The 24,842-nt window shown below is 41.9% G+C and overlaps 1 protein-coding gene and 1 long non-coding RNA gene across 8 annotated transcripts in view; one reads left to right on the top strand and one right to left on the bottom strand.

Annotated features, from left to right (window-relative positions):
* pde4d (phosphodiesterase 4D, cAMP-specific) overlaps window positions 1–24,842 on the top strand; it is a 184,822-nt gene that overhangs the window by 150,368 nt on the left and 9,612 nt on the right. For 3 of the 7 annotated variants that reach the window (XM_079689444.1, XM_079689445.1, XM_079689446.1), the window contains 10 exons: window positions 7,662–7,853; window positions 10,145–10,181; window positions 10,273–10,349; window positions 10,803–10,852; window positions 14,803–14,915; window positions 21,707–21,800; window positions 21,990–22,165; window positions 22,316–22,414; window positions 22,528–22,692; window positions 22,931–23,030. In XM_079689444.1, the coding sequence (XP_079545570.1) occupies window positions 7,662–7,853; window positions 10,145–10,181; window positions 10,273–10,349; window positions 10,803–10,852; window positions 14,803–14,915; window positions 21,707–21,800; window positions 21,990–22,165; window positions 22,316–22,414; window positions 22,528–22,692; window positions 22,931–23,030 (1,103 nt within the window). Of the gene's footprint in view, window positions 1–506; window positions 1,072–7,661; window positions 7,854–10,144; window positions 10,182–10,272; window positions 10,350–10,802; window positions 10,853–13,233; window positions 13,980–14,690; window positions 14,709–14,802; window positions 14,916–19,677; window positions 20,180–21,706; window positions 21,801–21,989; window positions 22,166–22,315; window positions 22,415–22,527; window positions 22,693–22,930; window positions 23,031–24,842 lie in introns of those variants that run through there. The other 4 variants (XM_079689447.1, XM_079689448.1, XM_079689450.1 and 1 more) reach the window with 4 other exon arrangements.
* Window positions 10,922–21,695, bottom strand: LOC307044341. Its single transcript, XR_013809609.1, has 3 exons — window positions 21,119–21,695; window positions 14,655–14,873; window positions 10,922–12,985 (listed from the first exon to the last, which is right to left on the bottom strand). It is a non-coding gene; the product is annotated as an uncharacterized lncRNA (long non-coding RNA).

The raw sequence follows: 24,842 nt of genomic DNA, 5'->3' as shown, positions 1-24,842 counted from the left end.
ATTATACCTTCTTACATAATAAAACGTTAAAACTCTTGGCAATTTGGAAATATGCTTTGTATAATAAAGTTTCAAAACCTTGCAAGTTAGCTTCAAATTGCTTGCTACGATGAATAGGTGAATAATCTTCAAAAGTGTTGCTTATTTCAAGTGTTTTTAGTGCTAACATGTACCAATACATTCTCAAGCATGTTTACTGTAGTTCTACCTCTTATTTGTGCACATCCCTTTTCTCAATCTGTTGAAAGTGAACCATTACTATCTTGGTACACGGTCTCCAGATCATTGACATGCTTTAGCTGTTAGTCTTAGGTTACTGTGGCAGCCGGGTGATTGGCATTTGAGACGATTGTTAGGATTGCTGGAGGATACAAGTCCCGCCCTTCAAGGAATTACTACTACCAAAACAACCCCTCCCACTCCAGACATAGCCAAGCTGCAGCTCAGGAAGACAGATAGGCAGAGAGACAGCTCGGGAGAGGCGTGTAACTCAAAGACAGGGACACAGTCGTAAAAAGAAAAAGAGAGAGAGACAGAGGTAAGGAGGGAGGGGGAAAGAACGTCAGAGAGGAGGGGATCTTATTTCCTCCAGTCAGGAAAAAAGAAAACATAGGGACGGGAAAGAGAGAAGCAGAGTGAGAAAGTTGAACAGAGTGTGAGCAAGGCTCCATTAGTGAAGGCAGATCACACGCTTACCTAACAAGAAAGATAAAGCAAGTGAGTGACAGAGAAAGAGAGGGGAGGAGGGAGGGAGAGAGAGAGGGGGAAAGAAACACCTACTGTCAAACAATCGCAGCTCAAGGAGAAGCAGCAGCCGTGTGGAATAATTTTGGACGCAGGATTTGTTCTGCACTCCAATTGACTGACGCTAAGGAAAGGAAGCTCCCACTGGACCACCTCAGACTGTGAGGACTGAGGTCAGACCCCAGCAGAGGGGTCCGAGGGCTCTGTGTGGCCCCCGGGGTGTGTGTGTTTGCAGATGTAATGTGGAAGGAAAAGCAAGACCATGAGTATCATTCTTAAACCGCGGTCGCGCTCCACCAGCTCATTGAAAAACACTGAGGGAATATGGTAAAGAACTTTGTCCTTCTGGATACATTTCCATGTTGATCCTGTGTGTGTGTTTTTCTCTATTGTTCTCCATCCGCCTGTTTATGACCAGCAGAATGATTATTTTTCCGACTCCCCGGCTTTGCGACAACTCCTTTCTTATTAGTTGTTTGTCCCTGCTGGCTTGAATTGCTTTGTGTGTTTGTGGATCTTTCAAGTATCGCCTGAAAGCCATCACTTTTCTTCTCAATCAAAACCTTCTGCCTCTCCTGTGGTTTGCTGCGGAAACCTGCTGAACCTTGTAGATGTGTGTTTGTGCACAACATGTTCTGTAGTCAGATCATGTTTGTTCTGTCCTGAACTCCAGTGTGTTTATTCCCATCAGGCAGACTCAATAAGGACAAGGCACTTGCTGTAGTTGGCATGACCCTGGTGTGTGCTTTTATTAGAACTCACTGTCTATTCACTCAGTACAATCATCTATAACACTAAGCAAATCGTGCATTGAGGAATGTGTTGTATCGCTGTATACATGCTCCTGTCTGCACATGGCTCCAGATAAATGCAGGATGCAGAGTGCAATGCCAGGGGCACGCATTGCCCTGCCCTCCCCCTCCTGTCTTAACTTGTCCTTTCCTGTCTGCACTCATTTCCAACTAAGAAACTGCCCTATAGCCTTAGCATTAGAAGGTAATATTCACAGTTTTCCCATTGTGGTACTCTGAGGCAGAGCTGTAAATGGATCAGAACAACCCTGGACAAATACGCAGTGTTTTGTGGGTGGGGGGGGATTGGTTGCCCGGCAGCATGTGGGACCTCCCTGCAGGGTTCACAGTGTTCACACATTGTCAGTTTATTAATCTGCTCTACAACGTCCCCAGCAGGAAATGACGCTTGTGTGAAATGAAGACATACTAATTAGGTCTTTGAGGGCAGAAGTTCTCTGTGCAGGCGGTAGAAATCACAGACAGCACGTGTTGTTGTTTGAGGATGTATAACCTAGGGAATCTACACAAAAATCACATACTAGTGATAGGGCTTCCTGCAGAATTAAGCAGTGTTATCATGTTAAAAGCTGGGAATCAGGCAATGTTAGCTTTGTATGAGCCATCTTCTTGAATGATTACCAAAAGCAGTACTCAGCTGGACGAAGCATACCGCCTCCTCCATCTGGCCTGCCCTCCTCTCGGCTGTTATTTACTGTTGTACCAAGGCTTATTTCACTCATTCTCATCATCGCTCTGTCTTTCATAATGCTGTCGCTGAGCTTACAGGATTTATAGTTGAATTAGGAGTGCATTTGTGTTGGGGATAGTTGGTGATTAGCTGTTTGTGTTGGGTATGAGTGTTTTGCAGTGTGTGCATTTGTAATGCAGACAGAGGTGAGTGTTATCTTCCTAAGTTGGATCATTCTCATCAAGATAAGTCAATTAAACACAACCTAAATATGTATGTGTTTCCTGGCTTTATGTTTGTGACAGCGTATTCGTCTTTGTGTGCTTGCATGAGTGATTGTGTACTCATGAATTGAAGACAGTGACGTGGTCCCGATGTGTGACGTGCCCCCTGACGTGAACAAACTTAGACCCCGCTCCACCCAACCGTGTAAATGCAGGTTTGTGTACGGAGAGTTTTGAGTATCCACTTCTAAGTGAGCTTAAGTTTGGGAGAGGGGATGGATGAGGGAATGATGTTTATGAAATCATCTTAGCTTCACACCTATTGTAGCCCCTCTTTCCCACTTTAAAACCCCAGTGTGGTAGGGGCGCTGAGATAGAGCATGGTGAAGTGTGGAACTTGTGACTTTGAACTCAAGTGCTTGCATCTGGCCTTTGTGAGTCTGCAGTTGGGCATCCCTGGCGGATAAATGTTGAAGGTTACCTGTTATCTTTCCTCTCACAGAGCTGACAACATGCCAGTTATCCAACATATTTTCCAAATGTGACCTTAAGTGATTCAGATGATGAATAGGACTGAGAATAGGTTCATGGTTGAGTGGACGTTTATGTAGACAGAAGCACGACTGGTTTGCTTTGCTCCGAACATGTGACCTGAGTTGATGCTGCATTGCCATAGTGACCTCTTTGTATGTCTTTCATGATTGAATGAGTTTCCTGTATGACAGCGAGCACTAAAGTTGTACCACGACTAAAAAATAAAAGATGATTTTTTTATTTGTACTTTACAGGGCAAGAAAAGGGAAGAAAAGAGAGAGAGAGCAAAAGCTTTAAGAAAAATACCCACCTTTTTCTCAGAACTGCTTTCAGGATTATGAGTAAAATCCTGAAAGTTTATTAGAGCCAGCCACCATGACCCAGCCACCATGACCCAGCCATTATTGATTTATTTTCCAAAAAACAATTACTAAGAAGGAGTGTGTAAAAGTACGGGCGAGATATAGAAAATGTGTCTCGGTGGTCTCCAGAGTAGTCAGTCACGGATCTGCTTGGCCTGGCTGCCCTCTGCTCAATATGTTTTCTGTGTCTTATTTTCTATCTGTAAAGTTTGTTTGGACCACTTCCTTGTTGGGTTCCCTTCCAAAGATAACAAGGACAGTGCTTAGAGGTTTATGAATCCTAACATGTAGCCCAATGGAGTCATTTTTTGGGCCTCTGTGTTTATGAATAAGCTGCTTTGCTATATATCCTGCAACATTAAGTTCACAATTGTATGTGCAGGGTAAGGAAAACAAAACATATCTGGACTTAAAGTCATTTGATATTTGATTTTACAGACACAATTTGGCCCGTACTTAAAAGATGCAGAGGTGACATGCCTCCTCCAACTTTCAACAGTACATGACTCACATAAATACAGTCCCACATTGCTAATCCATAACAATGTTTTTGTCAGTAATAAAACCAAAAAGTCTTAAACTGTGTATTTATTTTATGCTTTTTTGCACTTTGTAAAGAGACAGAAATATTACGTTAAAACGTACAGTCTTGAACTCTTGTATAGTTGGGTATTTTTCTGTTCCACCAACTCTGAAAGATCTTTGGAGAACAGAGCCTCACTATCTTCTGCCAATTACAGTTATGCCCTGACCTCTTCCTCCTGTGCGTCTCCTCACAGAGCTATCACATCAACTCCTGTGGGGTTTATAATTGCTCCAGTGACCCAGGGCTGAAAATGAATGAGTCATTGATCTATGCCATTTGATGTGTGTGTGTGTGTGTGTGTGTGTGTGTGTGTGTGTGTGTGTGTGTGTGTGTGTGTGTGTGTGTGTGTGTGTGTGTGTGTGTGTGTGTGTGTGTGTGTGTGTGTGTGTGTGTGTGTGTGTGTGTGTGTGTGTGTGTGTGTGTGTGTGTGTGTGTGTGTGTGTGTGCGGGCATGCTTGTGTGCGTGTGAAAGACAGATTAAAAGACAGACCCAGTAGGACAGAGAAGATCAAGACAGAAATGTTAGTGAGACAGAGGGGATAAAAGTGATTTGCTTTGTCCTGAGACCCAGCAGCATACTACAGAATAAAGTCAAAATAGGCACCTAGCTATCTCAGTGCCACCATTTGTGTGTTTTAACTTAGCAACACACTGTTATAGTGCCGCTGAAGTTTTCTAGCAGCAACACTCCTTGTGTTTTCCATGTAACCCTAACTCCAGCATCAAACTCTACCCCTGGGGGAACACTGTCCCTACAGGCCATTTCTCCCTCTACTGACGTAGACTGCAGTCTGTTGTAGCTCATCAGGTTACTGTAATACTAATCTTACTTGTGTTATCATTTGGAATTGAAATGTATCTTTTCCAAAAGTCCCAAGCCTTTCCAAGATATTTTAATGATCAGCTAGCAACCAGCAACATGATTGAAAGCAGTATCAAATAAACAGTGTCAACATTTTTGGCTAGGCTTCTAATATAGTAATGTTGAGCACTCGTTGAAATTCTTAATATGAGTGCAGATTTGCAGCGAGTCTATCTTTCATTTCGTTATTATACAATATGAAGTTTGAAAAATAAATTGTATGCTCTCCAATATCCCCTTAGTGTCTGCACATCAAATATGTCCTTCCTTGCTATTTATATCTGGGTTTTGTATAACTCCCTTTTTGGGTAAACTATGGCTTCTTTTTGTCTGCCTCCTAAGAGCCAAATGTACTTTCCATCTCCACAATAATCCCCTCTGAGTTGTACTCGTGCTTTTTGATGATTCTCACAACCCAGTCATATGGGGTGTTGTCCTTTTTTCTTTCTTTCTTTCTTTCTTTCAAGCTCATGCTTGTTCATCAAAGCCTGCTGCTCTATGTCAGAGCAGGGAAAAGGCCAGACATTCCCATTGTGATGTCAATACTGGTGAAATACCTCACTAAAATAGTGACAAAGATTAAATAAAAAACGCGTGTCTTTGGAGTCAAACTGTGGCTCTCACACACACACACACACACACACACACACACACACACACACACGCACACACACACACACTGGCTGAGAATCATCGTAGGCTGTGAACATGAATCAGTTGTGAAACATATGCTGCTGGGTCTTGTGTTTTGGCACTCTCACCATCTCTCTATCTGTGATCTTTATCTTTGTCTCATACGTAAACTTTATACACACAGCCATACACACTTTTAACACAGAACAACTGCCCTGTGTCTGGAGTGAAAGTTTATACATCCCTTTTGTTCCTGTGGCTTCACACCTGCAGTGGAGAAAACAGATGGATCCCTTGATGTGATGAGAGGGTGTGGATTGGATATTGGATTGCTTTTTGGATTTGGGGATTGTGTGTGTGTGTGTGTGTGTGTGTGTGTGTGTGTGTGTGTGTGTGTGTGTGTGTGTGTGTGTGTGTGTGTGTGTGTGTGTGTGTGTGTGTGTGTGTGTGTGTGTGTGTGTGTGTGTGTGTGTGTGTGTGTGTGTGTGTGTGTGTGTGTGTGTGTGTGTGTGTGTGTGTGTGTGTGTGTGTAAAAACAAGAGCAGAAGGCCAAACTATCTCACAACTATAGCTCACAGACTTCACACTCACTTAGCTGCTGCCCCTCGGAGAGATCACAGAACAGATAGCAAGTGTTTAGCCTTTTGAATTGTCATGGAAAGTATGCCTGGAATGTCCTGTTTGTCGTTTAGAGACCTCCAGTAAAACAATGTTTGTGAAAAGCATAATGACTTATTCCTCTTAAAATCACTCTCCCAAAACACTCCCAAACCATGAGTAGGCCCTACAATCCCCCATATTCTCACAGCCTACAAACCAACTTGGCTAATCATGATTTCAAGTGATAATAACTTGCATCTGTTGGTCAGTGAATCATCTATTGAGGAAATACCCTGCAGAAAACATACAAGCTCAAGAGGATTACTGATATAAATGTTAGTCATGAATCATTGTTGACAACAAGGAGTGTGTTAGTTAGCTGTTTAATAATACTTTTTTACCATGTGCAAAAACACGTAAATATCCCCTCACATTGCTCGCTCTGTTCTAAGAACATCCTCTGCTCTTCCACATGCACAACTGCCAACATTGGCAAAGTTGTAAATGATATTGGATTAATCTTGTGGTTGTTTTCCGTGCTGAGGATGATGGTGATGATGGCAAGGTGGGACGTTATCCCAACACGTAGGTTTTGCACTTGGGGGAATCCCCCCTGACCTTAACATTCACACTAGATGGGATTATGGGATTGCCTGAAAGCTTTAGAGATGAGGCAGATCTCCCTGGTGACTGGCTTTAGTCATGACCTGGGCGAACAATCACTGAGGAGATTTACGAACTCATCGTGCCTTCCCAGTGGGAAAAAGTGTCACAGGTTTAGAAACTCCTTTCAGCAGTGAGTCAGCATCATTTCAGAGCAGAGGTATTCCCTGTGGTGCAGTGCACAGTTTAAACTAAGCATATCAATTGTACTCGTATTAACGGGCTTTGAATATTGCTGCATTAGTTTGTGATGCTGCCAATTATTTTTCCGCCAATTATAATCACCCAATAATCTTCCAGATAATGAGTGACTGATTTATTATAATTTCAAATGGTAAAGCAAATTGACGTCATCCAGCAGTGCTTGAGTAGCTTAGTGCCGTCATGCCTACATAGTAGTCATGTTATTTTATGATTTGAATGTCACAGCTTGTGATCATAGAGCCAATTAACAGCAGCATATGGAGGTGCATGTCAAAGCCTTTACTGCTGCAATGGAAAACATTGTCATGTCGGTTTTGCTGATATGCGAGTTTGCTCTAAAGTCATCCAGACCTCTATAAGTAATTAATGTTTGTATCATATATATTCAGATGTGAAAGGACGAGCCACATCACACAGCTATAAGTACAACCTATTATAGACCTTATTCGAAGTTAATATACTTAGTAATGCCTTTGTACTCTCTTATAAGAAGTTGTTTGTAAAAAGACCGGAGAAATAGCATAATTGCATGTAGAGGTCAGATTTGTCACTTCATTCATTGTTTGACTGTTGAAAGAGCAACAGAGATTCAGCACCAGGAATCTTGGCTTGGAAAATATATTGCTTTGCCTTTCGAATTTCGTCAAAGTTTTAATTATGTAAGACTTTTTTTCTTTTTCCTGTATGACGTAACCAATAAGTATCAGCTATACCAAATCTTATTCTAATCTTTGTGTCTTTCTCCCTCTCTTTTTCCTATTATGTAGCTTCGATGTGGACAATGGCACATCATCAGGTCGCAGCCCCCTGGACCCCATGGCCAGCCCGGGCTCAGGCCTCATCCTGCAGGCCAATTTTGTCCACAGCCAACGGAGAGAGTCGTTCCTCTACCGCTCTGACAGTGACTACGACCTCTCGCCCAAGTCTATGTCCCGAAACTCCTCCATTGCCAGTGACATGTGAGTCTAATATTGTCCGATTCTCCTTATTGTGCTCATTGTGATACCTTCTTTCCTGCTTCTCTAAATCTGTGTCATGGCTGGCTGTTGATTAGACCAAATCTCAAAGCCGCCTCGCAGCTAGCTTGCCCCAGTGGGATGTGTGCATGACCGAATCCTGATTGTGTGGTGTCACTTCTATTTTTAGCCATTTCAGGGGCATAAACAAGGTGGTCAGTCACAAAGTGTCCACAATCAGAGTTTGTGTGACTCTGTAACTCATACGAATAATGGGGTTGATTTGGGTTGTGAGTTGGTCTGTTCATTTGTCTTATACCTCATTCACACCAACGGTGTTTCAGGGCCGGTTCGGAGCTGGAGCTTGAAAAGCACCGGGTTTTCCTGTTCACACCGCAGCGGAGCAGCCTCTTAGCTCCGGAATCCGGTTTGTTTCAAGCACCAAAAAATTGTCCGGTTAGAGCAAAAGCACCGCATAGGTCACACTTACGTCGAGGCGGGGGCAGGGGGAATCGGAATCGTCGTTGAAGTTGATGATTACGATTGTAAAGCAGTTTTGAATGTAGCATGTAACGAATGTAAAGTTGGTAGTAAAGTCGTCCCATTTCTTCCGTTTCGTTTCGAAAGAGCAAAACCAAAACGAGTAGCGCTTCAACACAATCGGCCATTGTTGTTGTTGTCGGTGTGAGCTGTGAGGTGTTTCCGCGCGGTTTGGCTTTATGAAGCAGGCACGTAAACCGTTACGTCATGACGCAATGACGCAGCACCAGTCGGACTCTGGACGGAATGAAAGAGCCGGAGCTAAACCGAAGAACCGGTTCTGAACCTGAAAAGCTCTAGCACGGAGCTTAAACCGGAGTTGCGTTGGTGTGAATGAGGTATTAGACACTAACTCTCCACTGCCTTACAACCATAGCAGACTGCAGACATGATGGTCAAACACACAAACCAGCTGGTATTTTCTGGCTCAGTGTATATATCGATAGCACATTCCTCTCTTCCTACACAGTGGTGGCATCCAGTTACATGAACTGTTCACTACAGGAAATAAAATATCGACTGAAAATATAGCATTTCAATTCAGCCTGAAGGAAAAGACAAATCGACTAAAGAAAGAAAAACAATGTCCTGCAGTAACCTTATATTTCCTACTTAATGCAGCCTTTGCTAGAGTCTAAAACCAATGGCCCTCTCTCGACCTACGACCACTATCCATTTACCATTGTAAAAACCTTTCAAGCCTTTGACCTTAAAAAAAACACTTAATACTTTATGCCTCATTCTTTCATGTTTTATTCTGCTGAATTGCATAAATTAGGAAACTTGAGATGGCTAGCAGGAGGCAGCATGTTAAAAGCTCTCCTTGCGAAATGAATAATTCAACACGAATAAGTTTAATGTGTATTGTTGATTGCATACTTCCTTAAACACTAAGAGACATCCTCAGAATCCTCTTACTTTGTCAGAGTAAATTCTCACAAATAAAGATCAAAAAAGGGATAGCACAGCCTGTATGTGCCGCCAAAAGGCAAAGGTGAACAGCCATATCATATCTCATATTCTTGCCTCTCCCCTTATCTGTTCACAAACATTCTTTCTCTCACTCAAAGGGAACATGGCCCCTCATCTTTACTTTAAATACCTCCTATTTGTCTTGTGATAGGAGCACATGACAAGCCTGTGTCTCTTTTGACTTTCATGCCAGACGTGTCAGCTCACGTGCCGGTGGGTGTGTGCATGACGTGGCTGCGGCCTTGTAGAACAGAGCAGGAGGAGGAGCGCTCCGTGACACCATTACCCTGCTGTCACCTGAACAAATGTTGACAGTGTTCACAGCCACAATGTAGCTCAGAGGTCGGCAGGATTCTGACTCAAAGAGCACGGTTTAAGATTCCTTTAGTTGAATGAGTAATGCTATCAACACCTTTAACAATGCCACTGGGGTTCCCTTTGGCAGGACTCTAAAATGTGTGTCCAAGGGCTGAATAACAGAGACAAAGTCAGGAACATGCTCACCGTTATGTGTTCAGAAACATGCCCGCCATCACATCCCTTATTAAACCTCCAACTGTTTACAACTATTACGCACAGTGACGTAGGGCCTCAGCTGATGGTGATGTGATGAGTAAACATGTCACTTTGATCGAGTGCATCAGAGATGCCAAAACTAATCTAATGTGATGACCCTCCTCCCCTTGACCCTTTCAACACATGAAGAAACTCCTCTGTTGCTTAATATTAATATACTGTAGATCTGCAGCTGATGTTAAAGCCACTGTCTTTGTGTTTTTCAGTCATGGTGACGATATGATTGTAACGCCATTTGCACAGGTGAGCGCTGGAGCCCAATACACATCTTTTTATTTTTTACATTTGTCTTCATATTTGTCATTAATTGATGTATGATACATTTTCCCTACAGGTTCTGGCAAGCTTGAGAACAGTACGAAACAACTTTGGTGCATTAACTAATCTATCACAAGACAGAGCGGCCAATAAGTAAGTTGCTTGCTTAACAGTTTTTTGTTTTTGTGTATCAAACAGAAATGAAATCTGTCATAGTGGGAGGAGTGACTGTATCACAGACAACTGTTGTCAACATGCCAGCAAATCACGCATGTTTGGTGACTGTCCCTTCATGAGTAAGAAGCTGCAGAGATGTTCAGGTATTCACATGCTGCACTTACCTGCACTGTGTCAAGAGCTCACTCGCAGTCTGGCCTCGCTCGCCCTCTGCTGATCGTATTGAGTACTACAACAACAGTTGTCTGTGAAGGTACCCTCTGCTGCAGTGTGCTGCATACATGTGTAGAAATGATTCAAAGGAAATGGTTCTCCTTTATTGGTAAGAGTCGTATAGAGAGTTATAAAGGAACTATTTTCATGTAAACTGCTGATTCTATTGTTTTGGTAAGGAAATGTCTCAGTGTGTGTTTGCCTCCCCCATCACAGGAGATCACCCATGTGTAACCAACCCCCCATCACCAAGACCACCTTCACGGGTACGTAGACAGCTTAATGGCTTGTGTCATCGATGAGTCTATGTGTGTGTGTATGCGTGATAAGAAGTGACATCTGGAGATCAGGAATAGATAATGCTATAGAAAAAGTAAACATAATTAATATTGTTAGCATTAGATGTGATACTTTACTTAAAGTCCAATTGTTTGGCAATGTATAAACATAGAATATATGGTAAATAACATATTATAAACTGTAGAAGCAGATACAACTGTTCATGTATTTCTCAATAACTATAACGTAATATGTCTTCTTAGGAGAGGTTATAATTGGTGACAAATACTGTAAATGAACACACACTTTGATTATTATCAAACATGCCTATTTGTGTTTGTCCTAAACCATTTATTACATATTTATATACTTGTACAGTAAATGCTAAATTGGAGGACCAAAGGTAAAGTGATACAGGATTAAACGTTTTAGTATTAGAAATATTATTGTCTATTATGGGTTTATTTATTCAAGCTGCTGTCAAATCTTCTGAAAAGGTAATAACAGTTACAGAGGTTTGTTCACTTTGGAATGAACGCTTGTTTTTGGGGACTTTGCAATTTGCCATATCACATCTTTTGCAAGACAATCACCCAGTTTATATGTTTCTAAAAGCAGCTTTATAGTGGATTTTAACTGAAACTGAAACCCTGAAGCTCCAGATCTCCATCTTTTCAATCCACTTAGCAACTTAGAGACAAGTTTAAGAAAGTATTTAACATTTGTTTTTATACAAAACAGATGTCAGTTCAGAGCTTTAGCCTGCCATGTTTTAGGATGTTGTCCATCACCATAAAAGTTGATAATTGAATGAATAAATGAATCTTAGAGTTCTTGTTGTGAATAAGTCATGGCACAGACAGTGTTAGACGGCTAGAATAGACTTGTCAGCTATAAAAATATGTTTTTGATCTGGGCATTCCTCACAAGAATCACATTCTATCCTAATACATGTCCTCTGCTTATATATTAGAACCTGGTGACATTGTGCTATATTTAGAACACAATCATACTGGTGTGCAGCCATTATGTGCCCTGCCATAAACTGGTGACAGCTTTGAGTCATGAGCATGATTGTTTGAGAGTATTGACTACTTGTAATGCAAAGGTTTGCTGAGGCGTTGACTGAGTCATCTTGCAGATAAAGACACTTACGGGAGAATAGGTAAAAGTAATTTAGTAAATCGGTCATTGATAGATTACTAGTGAATTAAAAAAGGATTACATCTAGGCGTCTTTACTCTTTTTCTACTTTCCTTTATGCTCATCCCACTGCAATCCTCTCTGCTTCACATTTGTCTGTCATCTGTTATGGACTCACTGTTCATATGAAGAAGATCTTTTGGAGCCATTTTTTTTATTTACAAATTGAGGCATAATCATTGAGCATGTGACTAGTATAGCAAACAGGATGAAAACTCATGCTACAAAGTTTCAATGTATGTTTTAACATTGAACATCCCATACTCTCAATCCAAAATGTTATTGCAGTTTTTTAAACTGTTGGTTTATATTCTAGATATGACATTAATATGAGTGAGGCCACTACTCTGAATTACTCCTTTCTCTCTCTCTCTCTAGATATTGAATCTTGTACTTTATATGAAAACAACAGGGCTTATAATTGTAATAATTTAAGTTCCCAGAAAAATAGGATATTATATGTATTTATGTCCCAGGCCTCCTCAAATCTATTAGATGATTTAGGATGAACAGTTCTTTCTTTATCCATATGGAGCATAGTGCCAATATTGTCCTTTCTCTTTCATCCTTATCATTTGAATCCCCACAACATAGGTTTAAAGAAATATTTAAAACATTTAAAAAAGCATTATCAAATTAATCATTGCATCAGGTTGGTCGGTATGTTAGGTTTTTTTAAAATAATTTGCACATGATATCTTAAACCATAACTAAAGCAAGCATAACAACTGATATCACATCAATGTGATTTCTTTGTAGTTCAGGCCCCCCCTCTCTGCATATTTCTCTCCTTCTCTCTCATGTCCTTCCTCTCACAGTCCAACTTCACTGCCGAGCTGCTCCAGTACATAGTTTGGCTGCAGCCCTGCGTCTGTGCAGCAGAGTGGCCTCTCCGAGCGCCAGTGTCTGATGTCGCACTAAGCATGAGAAGAATGTCATTGACGTCAGTGCAGTTGCTGTCAGAAAGAGTAGCACCCCAGCCACTGACACCACACCAGGGAGAGAGACAGAGAGAGCAAGGGAGACTGAGAGAAAGAAAGAGGAGAGAGACAGAGGGATACAAAAGAGGGAGGAGGAAGGTATTTCAGAGATCAGCGGAGTGTGAGGAGGAGGAGGGGGGATTTGTCAAAGACAATAGGGGGGGTATTGAAAAAGAGAGGTTAAGAGATGGTCATGCTTATACACTAAATAGCCATGCCTTGATATAAAAGTGGTGTGCATGTTTCCAAACATACTAGTTATAGATGTCTTTGAGGGGCTCCAATGGACTGAAAATGTACATTTAGCTGAAATGACATCATGTGATTGTAATCTGCTTTCTCTATATGTCACATTAGCTGTAACTGAATTACAGTTAAGATCACAGATCACATAGCATTAAGAGCCTGTGCTTTCCCAAATTAGTCAAGGCATCAATATTAATTGGCTTCTGACAAGGTGACATTTTCTTTCAACATAGGCTGACTTTGAGGGATGCATGTCTTACATTTCTGATCAAAAGTAACCAAAGGATGCTTTGATGTAGGGCTAACGCTCTGCCATCTTTACCATATCGTCACTTGTTTACCTCTGTTTTGGTGGATTTGTATGCTGAACACATATTAGCATGCAGGCACACATAGTATAGGGAGCTCCTAGCTCTGCCTCTACTCCTCTTTTATTCCAGTCCACAATTTCTCACTCTCCCTTCCCCATCCACAGTGCAGTCCTCTCAGGCTTTAGGTACAGCTTGGGGAGAGTAGCACGTTTGGCTACCAGGGACGCCGAAGCAACAGAAGCCCACCCCCTATACACAGAGCATCTATAGGAAACTATCCTAAAAGCACAACGGATTATACCCTTTGCTTCCCGGACACCATGGATATGTTCATTAGCAGAGAGGCTAAGAGGACAAAATGATGATGTGTTTTGGTTAGCATTTTGTCTTGTGTGAGTGTGTATGTGTGTATGCATGTGTGTGTCTGAATGTGTCCGTGTGTGTTTTGGATGTCTTTGAATTTGTTCACCATGTCAGGATGCTGTGAGCAATCCGGTGTGTGTTCCTCGCTGGACAGTATTGACGTGAATCTTGACTGGTTCTGATCCTCTGTTCCACCTCCCCTGTCTTCCCTCCATCCCGCCTATAGCAGACATGGGCCTGCTAAGCAGACTACTGTTCATCCTGCTACATGACTGGAATTACATCTCTCTTATGAATAATAGCGAAAACCTTACACACCTAGATCACTGACTGTGATATATGTGCTGTGTATGGGATATGGTGAATATCTGAGAAATTGCTTGTTCTCCTTTTTCTCTGTGGGTTACCTCTGTATTCTCTGCTGTGACCCTCTTCCTGTTAACATTTATTTGGACACCCAGAACTGGCTCAGGGGTGGCTGTTTGCCATCTATCACCTTTACTGTCCTCTCTGGGATTGTATCTAACTCACTCTTAAAGGAAGAATCCAGGATTTGAACTGTAGGACTGCACAGGAGGTTTTTTTTCTCCAAGGGAATCAGCAAGCTCTGCCCCCGCTGACCTGTGACTGCTCCTCTGTGGGTCAGGACGCAGGACCCCCCCCCCCAAGGCCCGCAGCTGGCTCACCTGTCCAGTATGAAGAGTCACCCATGTGTCTACTCGGGGTATCCCAGCTTAGCTGTATGTGGGGTGGGAGACGCCGGGCCTGGACCGTCCCCTAGCCCTCTGAAGCGGGCCCTTACTGACCCCTTGCCCTCCTGTCTTGCCCCTGCAGAGGAGGCCTACCAGAAACTGGCCACTGAGACCCTGGAGGAGCTGGACTGGTGTCTGGACCAGCTGGAGACACTGCAGACAAGACACTCCGTCAGCGAGATGGCCTCCAACAAGGTAAGCATCACAACAAAAAGTTTATAACAACTTGTTAAGTTAAACATGTCGGCATCTGTAGGACTGTAGGATTTTCTTCGGCAAGACTTGAATTCCCCAACTGTGTGAATGCACTTCCAGTGTTATTTATTGAAACATTTTCCAAAACTTCTACCCATGATTCACTGGGGTCTGTTTTGTTGCTGATGAAAACAGCACATATATGTTATCTACATGTTTGTTACAGGTTTAAAAAGTATTTGTGGTTGTCATTAACATCTGAAACATGGCTGTAAACAGCATTGTTTCATTAAAGGATAACTTCAGGTCCTCTCATGAGGTTGAGTTCTTATAAATAGTAATACATTTGACTTGTTTTGTTAGTATCTACAAATACAGCCATACATAAATGAAGAAATATAGAATGCAAATGATCTCTATGTAATATACTGTTTGGTAAGTCAGCAGCAGAGAAACAGTGTTAATTGTTGAATGCTGATTATCAGCTCAACTTTATAAACATTTCCAAGAGCAGAGAGATTTAACACATTAAAGACTGTTGATTTTATATATTTCATTGGCTGTATTACAATATTTAATAGACATTTCCTCCTCGGTGTGTGACGTGGTCCATTGCCATAAAGCCCTTTTTTTCATTTGTCAGGTGTATATCAAACCAACCTGACTCGCTGATATCTCATGAAATCATTATTTGTTTTTTTATATTTATGTTTATTTATTTTGATGCCGTTTTCAGTCTTATACCATCAATGGGACATTTGTGTGTTAGTGATCGCATCGTCATGTAGGCAGGGGATTGTGCTGTGAGCATGTTCAGTTGCCTCGTGTGTGTGTGTGTGTGTGTGTGTGTGTGTGTGTGTGTGTGTGTGTGTGTGTGTGTGTGTGTGTGTGTGTGTGTGTGTGTGTGTGTGTGTGTGTGTGTGTGTGTGTGTGTGTGTGTGTGTGTGTGTGTGTGTGTGTGTGTGTGTGTGTGTGTGTGTGTGTGCGCGCACGCGCGTGCGGAAAGAGGGAGGCTGCTATGCCACTCTGAATGCTGATCGGCTGTGGTGATGTCACACACTGTAATGTCACAGGAGGGGGGATGGATGGAGAGCAGAGGCAGGGAGGACGGACAGACAAAGGAATATCACACACACACACACATTGCTTATGTTACCATCACATGCATGCCCCGGACATCTGCTTAATTTAAAAGAGATTTATTTTTATTTTAAATAACAAAAAAAAAACCTGTAACACACTCTATCTCACTATTGCTTACCAGGACAGCTATCTCTGGTTGTCATGGCAACAGCTAAAGGCCCAACCAGCCTGCTATCTCACTCCCGCAACACACACACACACATATCATAGGACATACAGTGACTACATACTCCACACATAGTCTTTGTTTTGTTTCTGTATCCTGCACACTTTTATTTTACGTTGAACACTCAACACAAGCTATTCATCGTTAAAGGAAGAATTGAGATTAGAAAGAAACAATAACATGGAATACCCTTGATGCAAATTGAATTGAGTTACTAAAGAAAGTGCTCTCATTTCCTCTGTTTCCTGTGACATTCCTGTGAAAGTCACCACCTCTACCTTTTGCTTTAGCAGTGTCGTTTAGCGGTCACATTTGTTGGTGTTTACTCTGTGGAAGCTGTGCAGTTAGTTCTGCTTTTCATGTCCCCAAGTAATGACCCCAATCAGATTCTAACATTATCTAGAGAAATAGTGTATGTCATCTCTGATTGTCAGGGGCAGTTATAACAGTAGGTCAAACAAGGTGACATAACTGATTGCCTAAAAGGAACTCAAACTATGGAGAGAATACATGTTTAGTATTACACAGCAGCTGATAAACATACTCAACAAACAAGGGTTCATCCGTGTCAACATCTCCTTCCAAGCATACCTGTGTTTTACAGAGCCCAGTAATACAACTTGAGTTGATAATGAATAACTTCCTCTTGCTCGGCCTCAGGAACAATGTAACCGGTCAAGTGTTCAGTCTCTTCATGGGCTAATAATTTAGGACAGTAAGAATAGGAAGATACTCTTGATTCACTGCTTGGACCCACTTAGGGTAGAAACAATAGTTTTAAGGCCTCAGTTCGAAAATACTTGGTGTCCACTTGATCACTGCTGTGTCCCTAAAGTTAGATTTATTTGTCTAAATTGTGTCATAAGTCTGTTTTAATTCTTAGTCTCATACATGCAAGTCAAAGTCATTCTTAAGTAGCTGATAGGTTTAATCGTTTGGATTTTTTTACTGAGGGTTGGATTTCTTTACGGCTGTTTGTCAGTACTCCTACTGAATGATTAGAATTTCTATTTTATTAACCTATGTATCTTAATAGTTTAAGATACATACAATAATTTCTTTTTTTATATTTTGCTCTTTTACTCTATATTTTCTTCTCCATATTTTGTTAGGGTTATAATTGGAAAACAAATACACTTGTCAGTCAGTGGGACAGCAATTAGAGTCCCTGGTCTTCTGTAGGGGGGGGGGGCGTTGCCACCATAATAAATGTGAACTTTGAATAAAGAAAGAAATGCTACGGAGCTCTGGAGGTGTCGTGGGCTATTTACGGCAGGGAGTGGATATTTTTGGTCACTCGAAAAACGAATTACACACAAGTCACAGCTTAGCTTGGTGTGACACTTTCCAATTCCTATCCGATAGTTTGTGTTCACACCTCTTTGCTTAGCCATCAATATGTGTATGTGACAGAGAGGGAGCATGTGTGGAAAGGAAGGGTATCTGATGGTTATATTTGTGTATACTGTAAACTTGTGAGTGTGTGTTTGTGTGTGTGTGTGTGCTTGGGCCTGTGGTGGCCTGCTTGGCTCAGAGTCAATCAAAGCTAAAGTACTGGATGTCAGTCTCATCTGCTCCAGTGTAGCTGTAAATTACTCAAAGTACCAGGATGAGTGTGGAGGTGGGGTGAGAAGTAAGCTGAGACAGGTTTGGTCCCTTTTCAATCCATGTAGCTGCTGGACCATTACATACACATGACACATGCATGTGCACAGATGCGCTCACGCACACACACACACACACACACCCCCACACACACACACACACACACACACACACACACACACACACACACTAAGAGAAACAAAGAAGAACTGTACATTGAAGATTAAGGACTTAACTTTACTTTTCTGTATAGAATCAAAAATTGTCTTTTTATATTCTAAAATAATTATATTTTGTGATTTAAAGGCATAATGCCCCACCATCATTACAGCGGCTATAATCAATGTTTTTATAATATTGATTATATAATATACATATTTTCCAGCTTGGCTTTACTGAGCTTAATGTATGATTTGTAGTTTATTTTCTTTTATATTCTTGAAAAGGATCTTATAAAATGCAATCCCATCAAAATGGAAGATAGCCAAATGGCAGTAGAAATAGGTAGATATGATTTGTTTTTGCTCATGGTTGATTTTTTTCATAAGAGAACCATTCGTACTGTTACTGATGATACAGCTCCATTCAAACTTCTCTTTCAATCAGCGTCCATGATCATTGTTTGCAACTAAAGCAACAACATCTTGAGCTCAGTGACACACAGCAGCCTGTGTGGAACCAGTGCTTTCAGATAACGGTGACGCTCGCTCTTTTTGCAGGATTAATTGGTTTTCATGAAGAACATCATTTCAATAGTGATGTTTCTGTGACTCATCTGGCATGAGCACTAAAAGCTGACCTCAGTCTTGTATCATGTTGGATGAGGTAACCTGTTCTTGTTCATCATACTACAGACAGGGTTAGGTCAGTCATTCAAAAGCATACACTCACAAACCATGCCATGTTATGTAAACATGTTTTGCCTACACACAACAAAAACATATACTATGTGTACATACACACGTACAAATGCAAAGCCACTTCTTCCTGCACTACAGGAATGGAAGGAAAGTGAAGCAGTAAATTCTCCACTGACTTTGGTCCCAGCCAATCACATCGGTGACTTCGAGTCTGTTCCAATCTAAGCTAATTAGAGGTGATGATGAGCTCACACTTCTTCCATATCTGGGCCCTGATTTCCTAATGTTGTGTGACAGGCCCAATTCCATACCACCCCCTACATCCTACCCCTACACACTACCCCTGCGTTTGCGCGTAGGGTCCGCCACATTAAGTGCTGTTCCAAACCAACGAGTGTGGAAGGGGAGTGGGTTATCAAGCCCTCAAACAGCGAGTCTGCATTGGTGCTGACGCTGCCCTACATGTCCGGACTCAACGCTGGGTGTGTCCGTCATGAATCAAGCTGTGTACAAGTAGTTCCAGCAAAAAGTAACACAATTAAAGATGTTTGGAGTTTTATTTTAGTTAATCATTTACATTTTTTGTCCAACAGATGCTGATTTGAAACCGTTGTTACATACAGTTATGGCATTTCCTGTTTCTGCCGGAGAGAGGGGAGTTTGTCCCAAAGCTTGCCGCTGTATTTATTCCCTCCATCTGACAGGAGGGAGCCTCGTTCATCTGCGAGTGTCACTCACTCCGTCACGGAGTGGGAGAGGGTAGGGTGTAGGGTGTGGTTTGGAATTGGGCCAGAGTGAGAGAAGCAACCTGTGCTCTTCACATGAGAGCTAGTGTCATACACACAGAGGCAGGAGCTGTTGACAGAATTTATTTTTGCTGTCCTGGTGCTTTGGCATCTACCAAGCATCCGCACCATCATCAATTATTCACCACCTCAGCAGTGTGTCGTGTGTGTGTGTGTGTGTGTGTGTGTGTGTGTGTGTGTGTGTGTGTGTGTGTGTGTGTGTGTGTGTGTGTGTGTGTGTGTGTGTGTGTGTGTGTGTGTGTGTGTGTGTGTGTGTGTGTGTGTGTGTGTGTGTGTGTGTGTGTGTGTGTGTGTGTGTGTGTGTGTGTGCGCGCGCATGCACATGTCATGTGGATCTCAGTGTGTGTGGTCACGATATGCTCTCATCGGATTTTTGGATTGCTGCATGCTTCCTCTCTCAGAAGCTGCTTTTCCTCTGCTTTCTGCAACATGGGCTCACTTCTGTGGATATTTGCAGGACAGGATTATGATGCTTCATTTATGGACATTGAACGTAGCTCTGAAGGCTCTTCAGGTTGAAGTCTTTTACTGGCCACAGCTGCGGACTGTTTTCGTTCGCTAGCGTTTTCATCATCCAAACTATATTCTTGGCTGTAAACCTGAACCTTTGTGGATCTATTTTGTTAATTTGTCAACATGCCTGAAGCTAATTATCTACGCTCTGTGTCCTGGGGATATATAAAGGTAAGACGTTGTCTCCGATTGGCCAAATGTAATTAATTATTCGGGTATTTTTTACCACCCTCTATTTTAATATGATTGTTTTAATTATTTTCCAGGGAGTGGAAATGTTTTTTTGTTACTGAGCTTAATCCTTGACACAGATTTGGAAGCAGGGTTATATGTTGTAGCTCCTCGCCCACTCGTTGAACAATGCTTTAAAGGTGTGAGATTTCTGGATCCATCATCCTTTTTGATGCATCTGTGATAGGGACAGATGGTGGTACTTGCACTGTACTTTAGAACGCCTAAACTGTTTGGATTTGCAGCAAAGAAAATAAAGATATGTAGTTCACTTTTTAAGTGAATTTGTATTTTAAAGCACAAACATTTTTACTACTTCCTGCTCATTTCATTGTTTTTTTTATGCCACAATTGCCCTGCTACATGGAATAATACAGTCACACTTTTTGTGTTGGTCGCGCATTTCTTTATGTTATAAGGGATGTTTTTAGGATGGCTGCAATTTGTAATTAAACAGAGATCTTTTTTTCTTAAATGTATAACAGTGATTGTATCTCATTGCCATTTAATTTACTTGTTTTAATAATTATGTGTCAAGTAAATACATCTGCACATGACGTGCATTTGTCGCTTTTCTACTCTATTGGCTATTATTAGCTGAAAAAAGCACTCTCCAGATGGTGCTTTGCCTCTTGGGTGTCCATTTTAAAAAGCCACCTAATGAATGCCTGTGGGTGTTATTCAATAGAATGTCAATACTCAATTGCGCAGAAAGCATTCTGCAGTGTTGTAATGGCCTATTTTAAGTGATCAATATTGATATATATATATATATACTTAATCAATATACATCAAGTATGCATTTGGTACAGGCCAGAACGATTTACACAATGCAGTGGCGTTGTTTTTTTTTTTTTGTCTTTTCGTTTCGTAACTCACCTTGAAAGATCACGGATTTCAAGCATTCTCCCTTAAGTCAATCAGTTTGGTCCTTAAATCGCAACCCGGAGCTACATTTGTGTCTGCCACTTCAATTAGGCACACAGAAGAGAAAAGAGAGAATTGGGTGAGGGGGAGGCAGGGAGGAGCAGGCAGTGCTTCTGAAATTGGACAAACGAAAGTAGGAAAGTGGGTTCCCTGACCCCTAACCCTTTGAGCTGCTGTGTGTCAAGTGTTAAACCAGAAATGGTGACATACCTGGGTCTGGCTCTTGTGATGTGATTGGAAATGTTTGCAAATCTCTTGCAACTGCATCCAACAGGAGAGTTCATGCCGATTAAATCATTTGATTTCTTCACTGCCATCCTGAAAATGTGTTTCAAGGGTTTTCCGTTCATGGCTTCATGTTTTGCCTCAAATATATTTAGGGTACTGTTACAGTGAGCATAGTGTGTTTGGCTCTTGAATGGTGCTTGCCATTTCCTTGCATTATTTGGGAATCTTTATTTGAATAAGTGTAGGTGTATGATGGCTCTACGGTACAATTAAAATTGTGTTTCTGTTTGTGTGCGTGTGTCCCTCTTTCAGTTCAAGAGGATGTTGAACAGGGAGCTGACTCACCTGTCAGAGATGAGCCGCTCTGGGAACCAGGTGTCTGAGTTCATCTCCAGCACCTTCCTCGGTGAGTTATGACACATGATAGACTCACCGGTTAAAAAGTAAAACAAACAAATCTCTTTATGCTTGACGGATGAAAATAACCTTGTTTAACTTTCTGGTTGAACCTTAACAACATTAACCCAAAACAACAACGATTTTATTCACCATCCTCATATTTACTTGCCACTGTTGTTTCACTGCGTCACCCCAGACAAGCAACATGAAGTTGAGATGCCTACCCCTCAGACGCAGAAGGAGAAGGAGAAGAAGAACAAGCCCATGTCTCAGATCAGTGGGGTGAAAAAGCTGCAACACTCCTCCAGCCTCACAAACTCTAATATCGCTCGCTTTGGAGTCAAAACGGAAACTGAGGATGAACTTGCTAAGGTGTGCAAACTACTGAAATAAGTTACACACTCGCATAAATGCAGCCACTCTCTGAAATTGACTTTAGGGTAGTTCTGATAATAAGGAAAGAACAGAAGGATATAACATGGGATGTTTTGTTTCTAATTGTGTCTTTAATTCTTGTTTCAGGAGCTGGAGCATGTGAATAAATGGGGCCTTAATGTTTTTAAAGTCTCAGAGTTCTCTGGGAATCGGCCACTGACAGTCATGATGTACACAATATTCCAGGTAAGGGCCGTCTCTGCTTTCCTTTTTCTTAATCATTTAATACAAAATGAATGCTTGTTAAATCTTGAAACAGTTTTGACCATGATCTCTATCTCCTGTTATTGTGTTTGTAGGAGAGGGACTTGTTAAAAACATTTAAAATTCCTCTTGACACCTTTATAACATACCTGATGACCTTAGAAGACCATTACCATGGTGATGTGGCCTACCATAACAACATTCATGCTGCTGACGTCACCCAGTCAACTCACGTGCTGCTATCCACCCCTGCCCTTGAGGTGAGACACACACACACACACACACACACACACACACAGACACACACACACTCACACTAAGTCAATGTACACTTGCACAGACATAAACCCAAATGCCCAAGCAGAAGTCCACAAGGTAGCTTCCATCAAACTCCTGCTCAAAGTCCAATCAATGGCTCTTACTTGCATGGATATTTTTGTCCAACAGTTTAATTTACGCCCTCCCTGGTCCCCTCTGTGCCTGCTTCTTTTGTTTCAGGCTGTATTCACAGACCTTGAGATCCTAGCTGCCATCTTTGCCAGTGCAATTCACGACGTGGACCATCCTGGTGTCTCCAACCAGTTCCTCATCAACACCAGTGAGTCTAAATATGGCAGTGGCTTAGCAGCTACGTCAGCGCCTCAGCAGTGTCATTAGTGCGTACTCACAGACAGCAGCACACACTCACACTCTGATCCCCAGGTGGGAACATGCACACACACACACACTGTAGCCTGGCACACACACTGTAGCCTGGCACACACACCCTAGCAGATGCTGCATATTTACTGTACGTAAAAGGAAAAAGCAATTTGTGTTGTTTTTTTAGTCGTATGTGATGGCTTTGACAAGTGATTCCAAGAAAGAGGAGTTCAAAGGTGTGATCATTGTCGTCCACAATAATACCCTTTCCTTGTAACACAACATCATTCAAACTACCATGATTTAATGAGAAAATAAATGTCGCCAATATATTGTGTACACACTGCATAGGAAATCTTTGTTTGACATGTGGTATGATGTTGTTGGGTTAACGAGGTCGTAGTCATTACAAAAAGACAGATAAAGACAAACAAAGAGAGACAAATATATCTTTAAAAAAAAAAAAGCAGCTAAACTATCTGCATGAGTAGATACTACTGAGGGCAGTGATGTTAATGGATGAACGGAGCCTGGTAGGCTTACAGGGTTCATGGAGTTGAGCTGGTATGTGGAGTGTCCTCGAGCCAGAGATTGAACGTCTGATGTCTCTGCCTTCACTGACTCACTCGCCCCCGGCCGGAGGGGCCACAAACAAGGCTTTGATTTGGACATTTAGAGGAAAGCACAAACAAACAGAGTTTATATGCACTGAGGATCGCCTTAAACTTTTAAATATGTATGTTGCATAAGGGTATTAGTAATACCATATGAGAACTGAAAAGCACTTCACAGAGCTGCCAACATACACGATTTTGGCGTAGCAGATACGATTTCCAGGCCCTAATTACGCCGCTACGCTTGACTTGAATATCCTACGCATTACCTAACAAATCGAAAAATGAATCGGTGAGCTGGCAGCCTCGTGCATGTGTTGACATCCAACCAGCACTAAAGCTCACATATAAGCCGTTTTATGATTCGTCCCTTGCGTTGGCAAAGAGCCAATAGGATCGGCTGTACTTCTTTTTTGTAATGCCCTCACTACTGTTACCAGGATGCTATGCTGTTTTGGCTCCCGCTGTTGATGAAGAATTCTATTCATGTAGACCAGTGCCGTGCGGTGAGGTTCGTAGCTGGCTTTCAGAGTCAGATAGGCCTATGTGAAAAATATGTGAAGTCAATAGAGTATATTAAAACATACCCGTACTTTTCGGACTATAAGCCGCGCCTTTTTTCCCATTTTTCGACGCTGCGGCTTATATAACGGTGCGGCTAATCTATGGATTTTTAAAGCTAACGGCCACCGCCTTTAACTCTATGGGCTCTATGGCCGGTCCGCGGACCCCCACCTTTAAGCGGCGGGTTCCAGCAGGAAAAGCTGGAGGTCGGAAAAGAGTGAGACAGGTAGCGCGCAAAAGTAAAAGTGGAACCGAGAGTGGTACGAGAGACAGAACGAGAGCAAGACAGACAGACATTACGAGAGCGAGACAGTTTGTCCCCGTACCACTGGTTGAAAACCGCTGCTCTAGATCACTGCCGGTACGTGCGCTGGGAGCGCACCGTTTAATTTTGAAAGTTGAAAAGTTTGTGTGTCTGAAACACTATGTGATACAGTACAGTTTACACAGCACAGTACATGTTCTGTAGCTACTATTGCAATAAATACTAACACTTGAATACGTTATGCAAATATGCAACTTGTTTGTTGAAATGTTAATAAATGGGAGCTTCCTCAAACAGCCATCTCTTTCCCGACAATCCCCTCTGT

This window comes from Notothenia rossii (assembly GCF_949606895.1).
Source record: "Notothenia rossii genome assembly, chromosome: 6".
NCBI classification, from domain to species: domain Eukaryota; kingdom Metazoa; phylum Chordata; class Actinopteri; order Perciformes; family Nototheniidae; genus Notothenia; species Notothenia rossii.
Note: the sequence above shows the minus strand (reverse complement) of the source record. Positions and strands in the feature narration are given on the sequence as shown.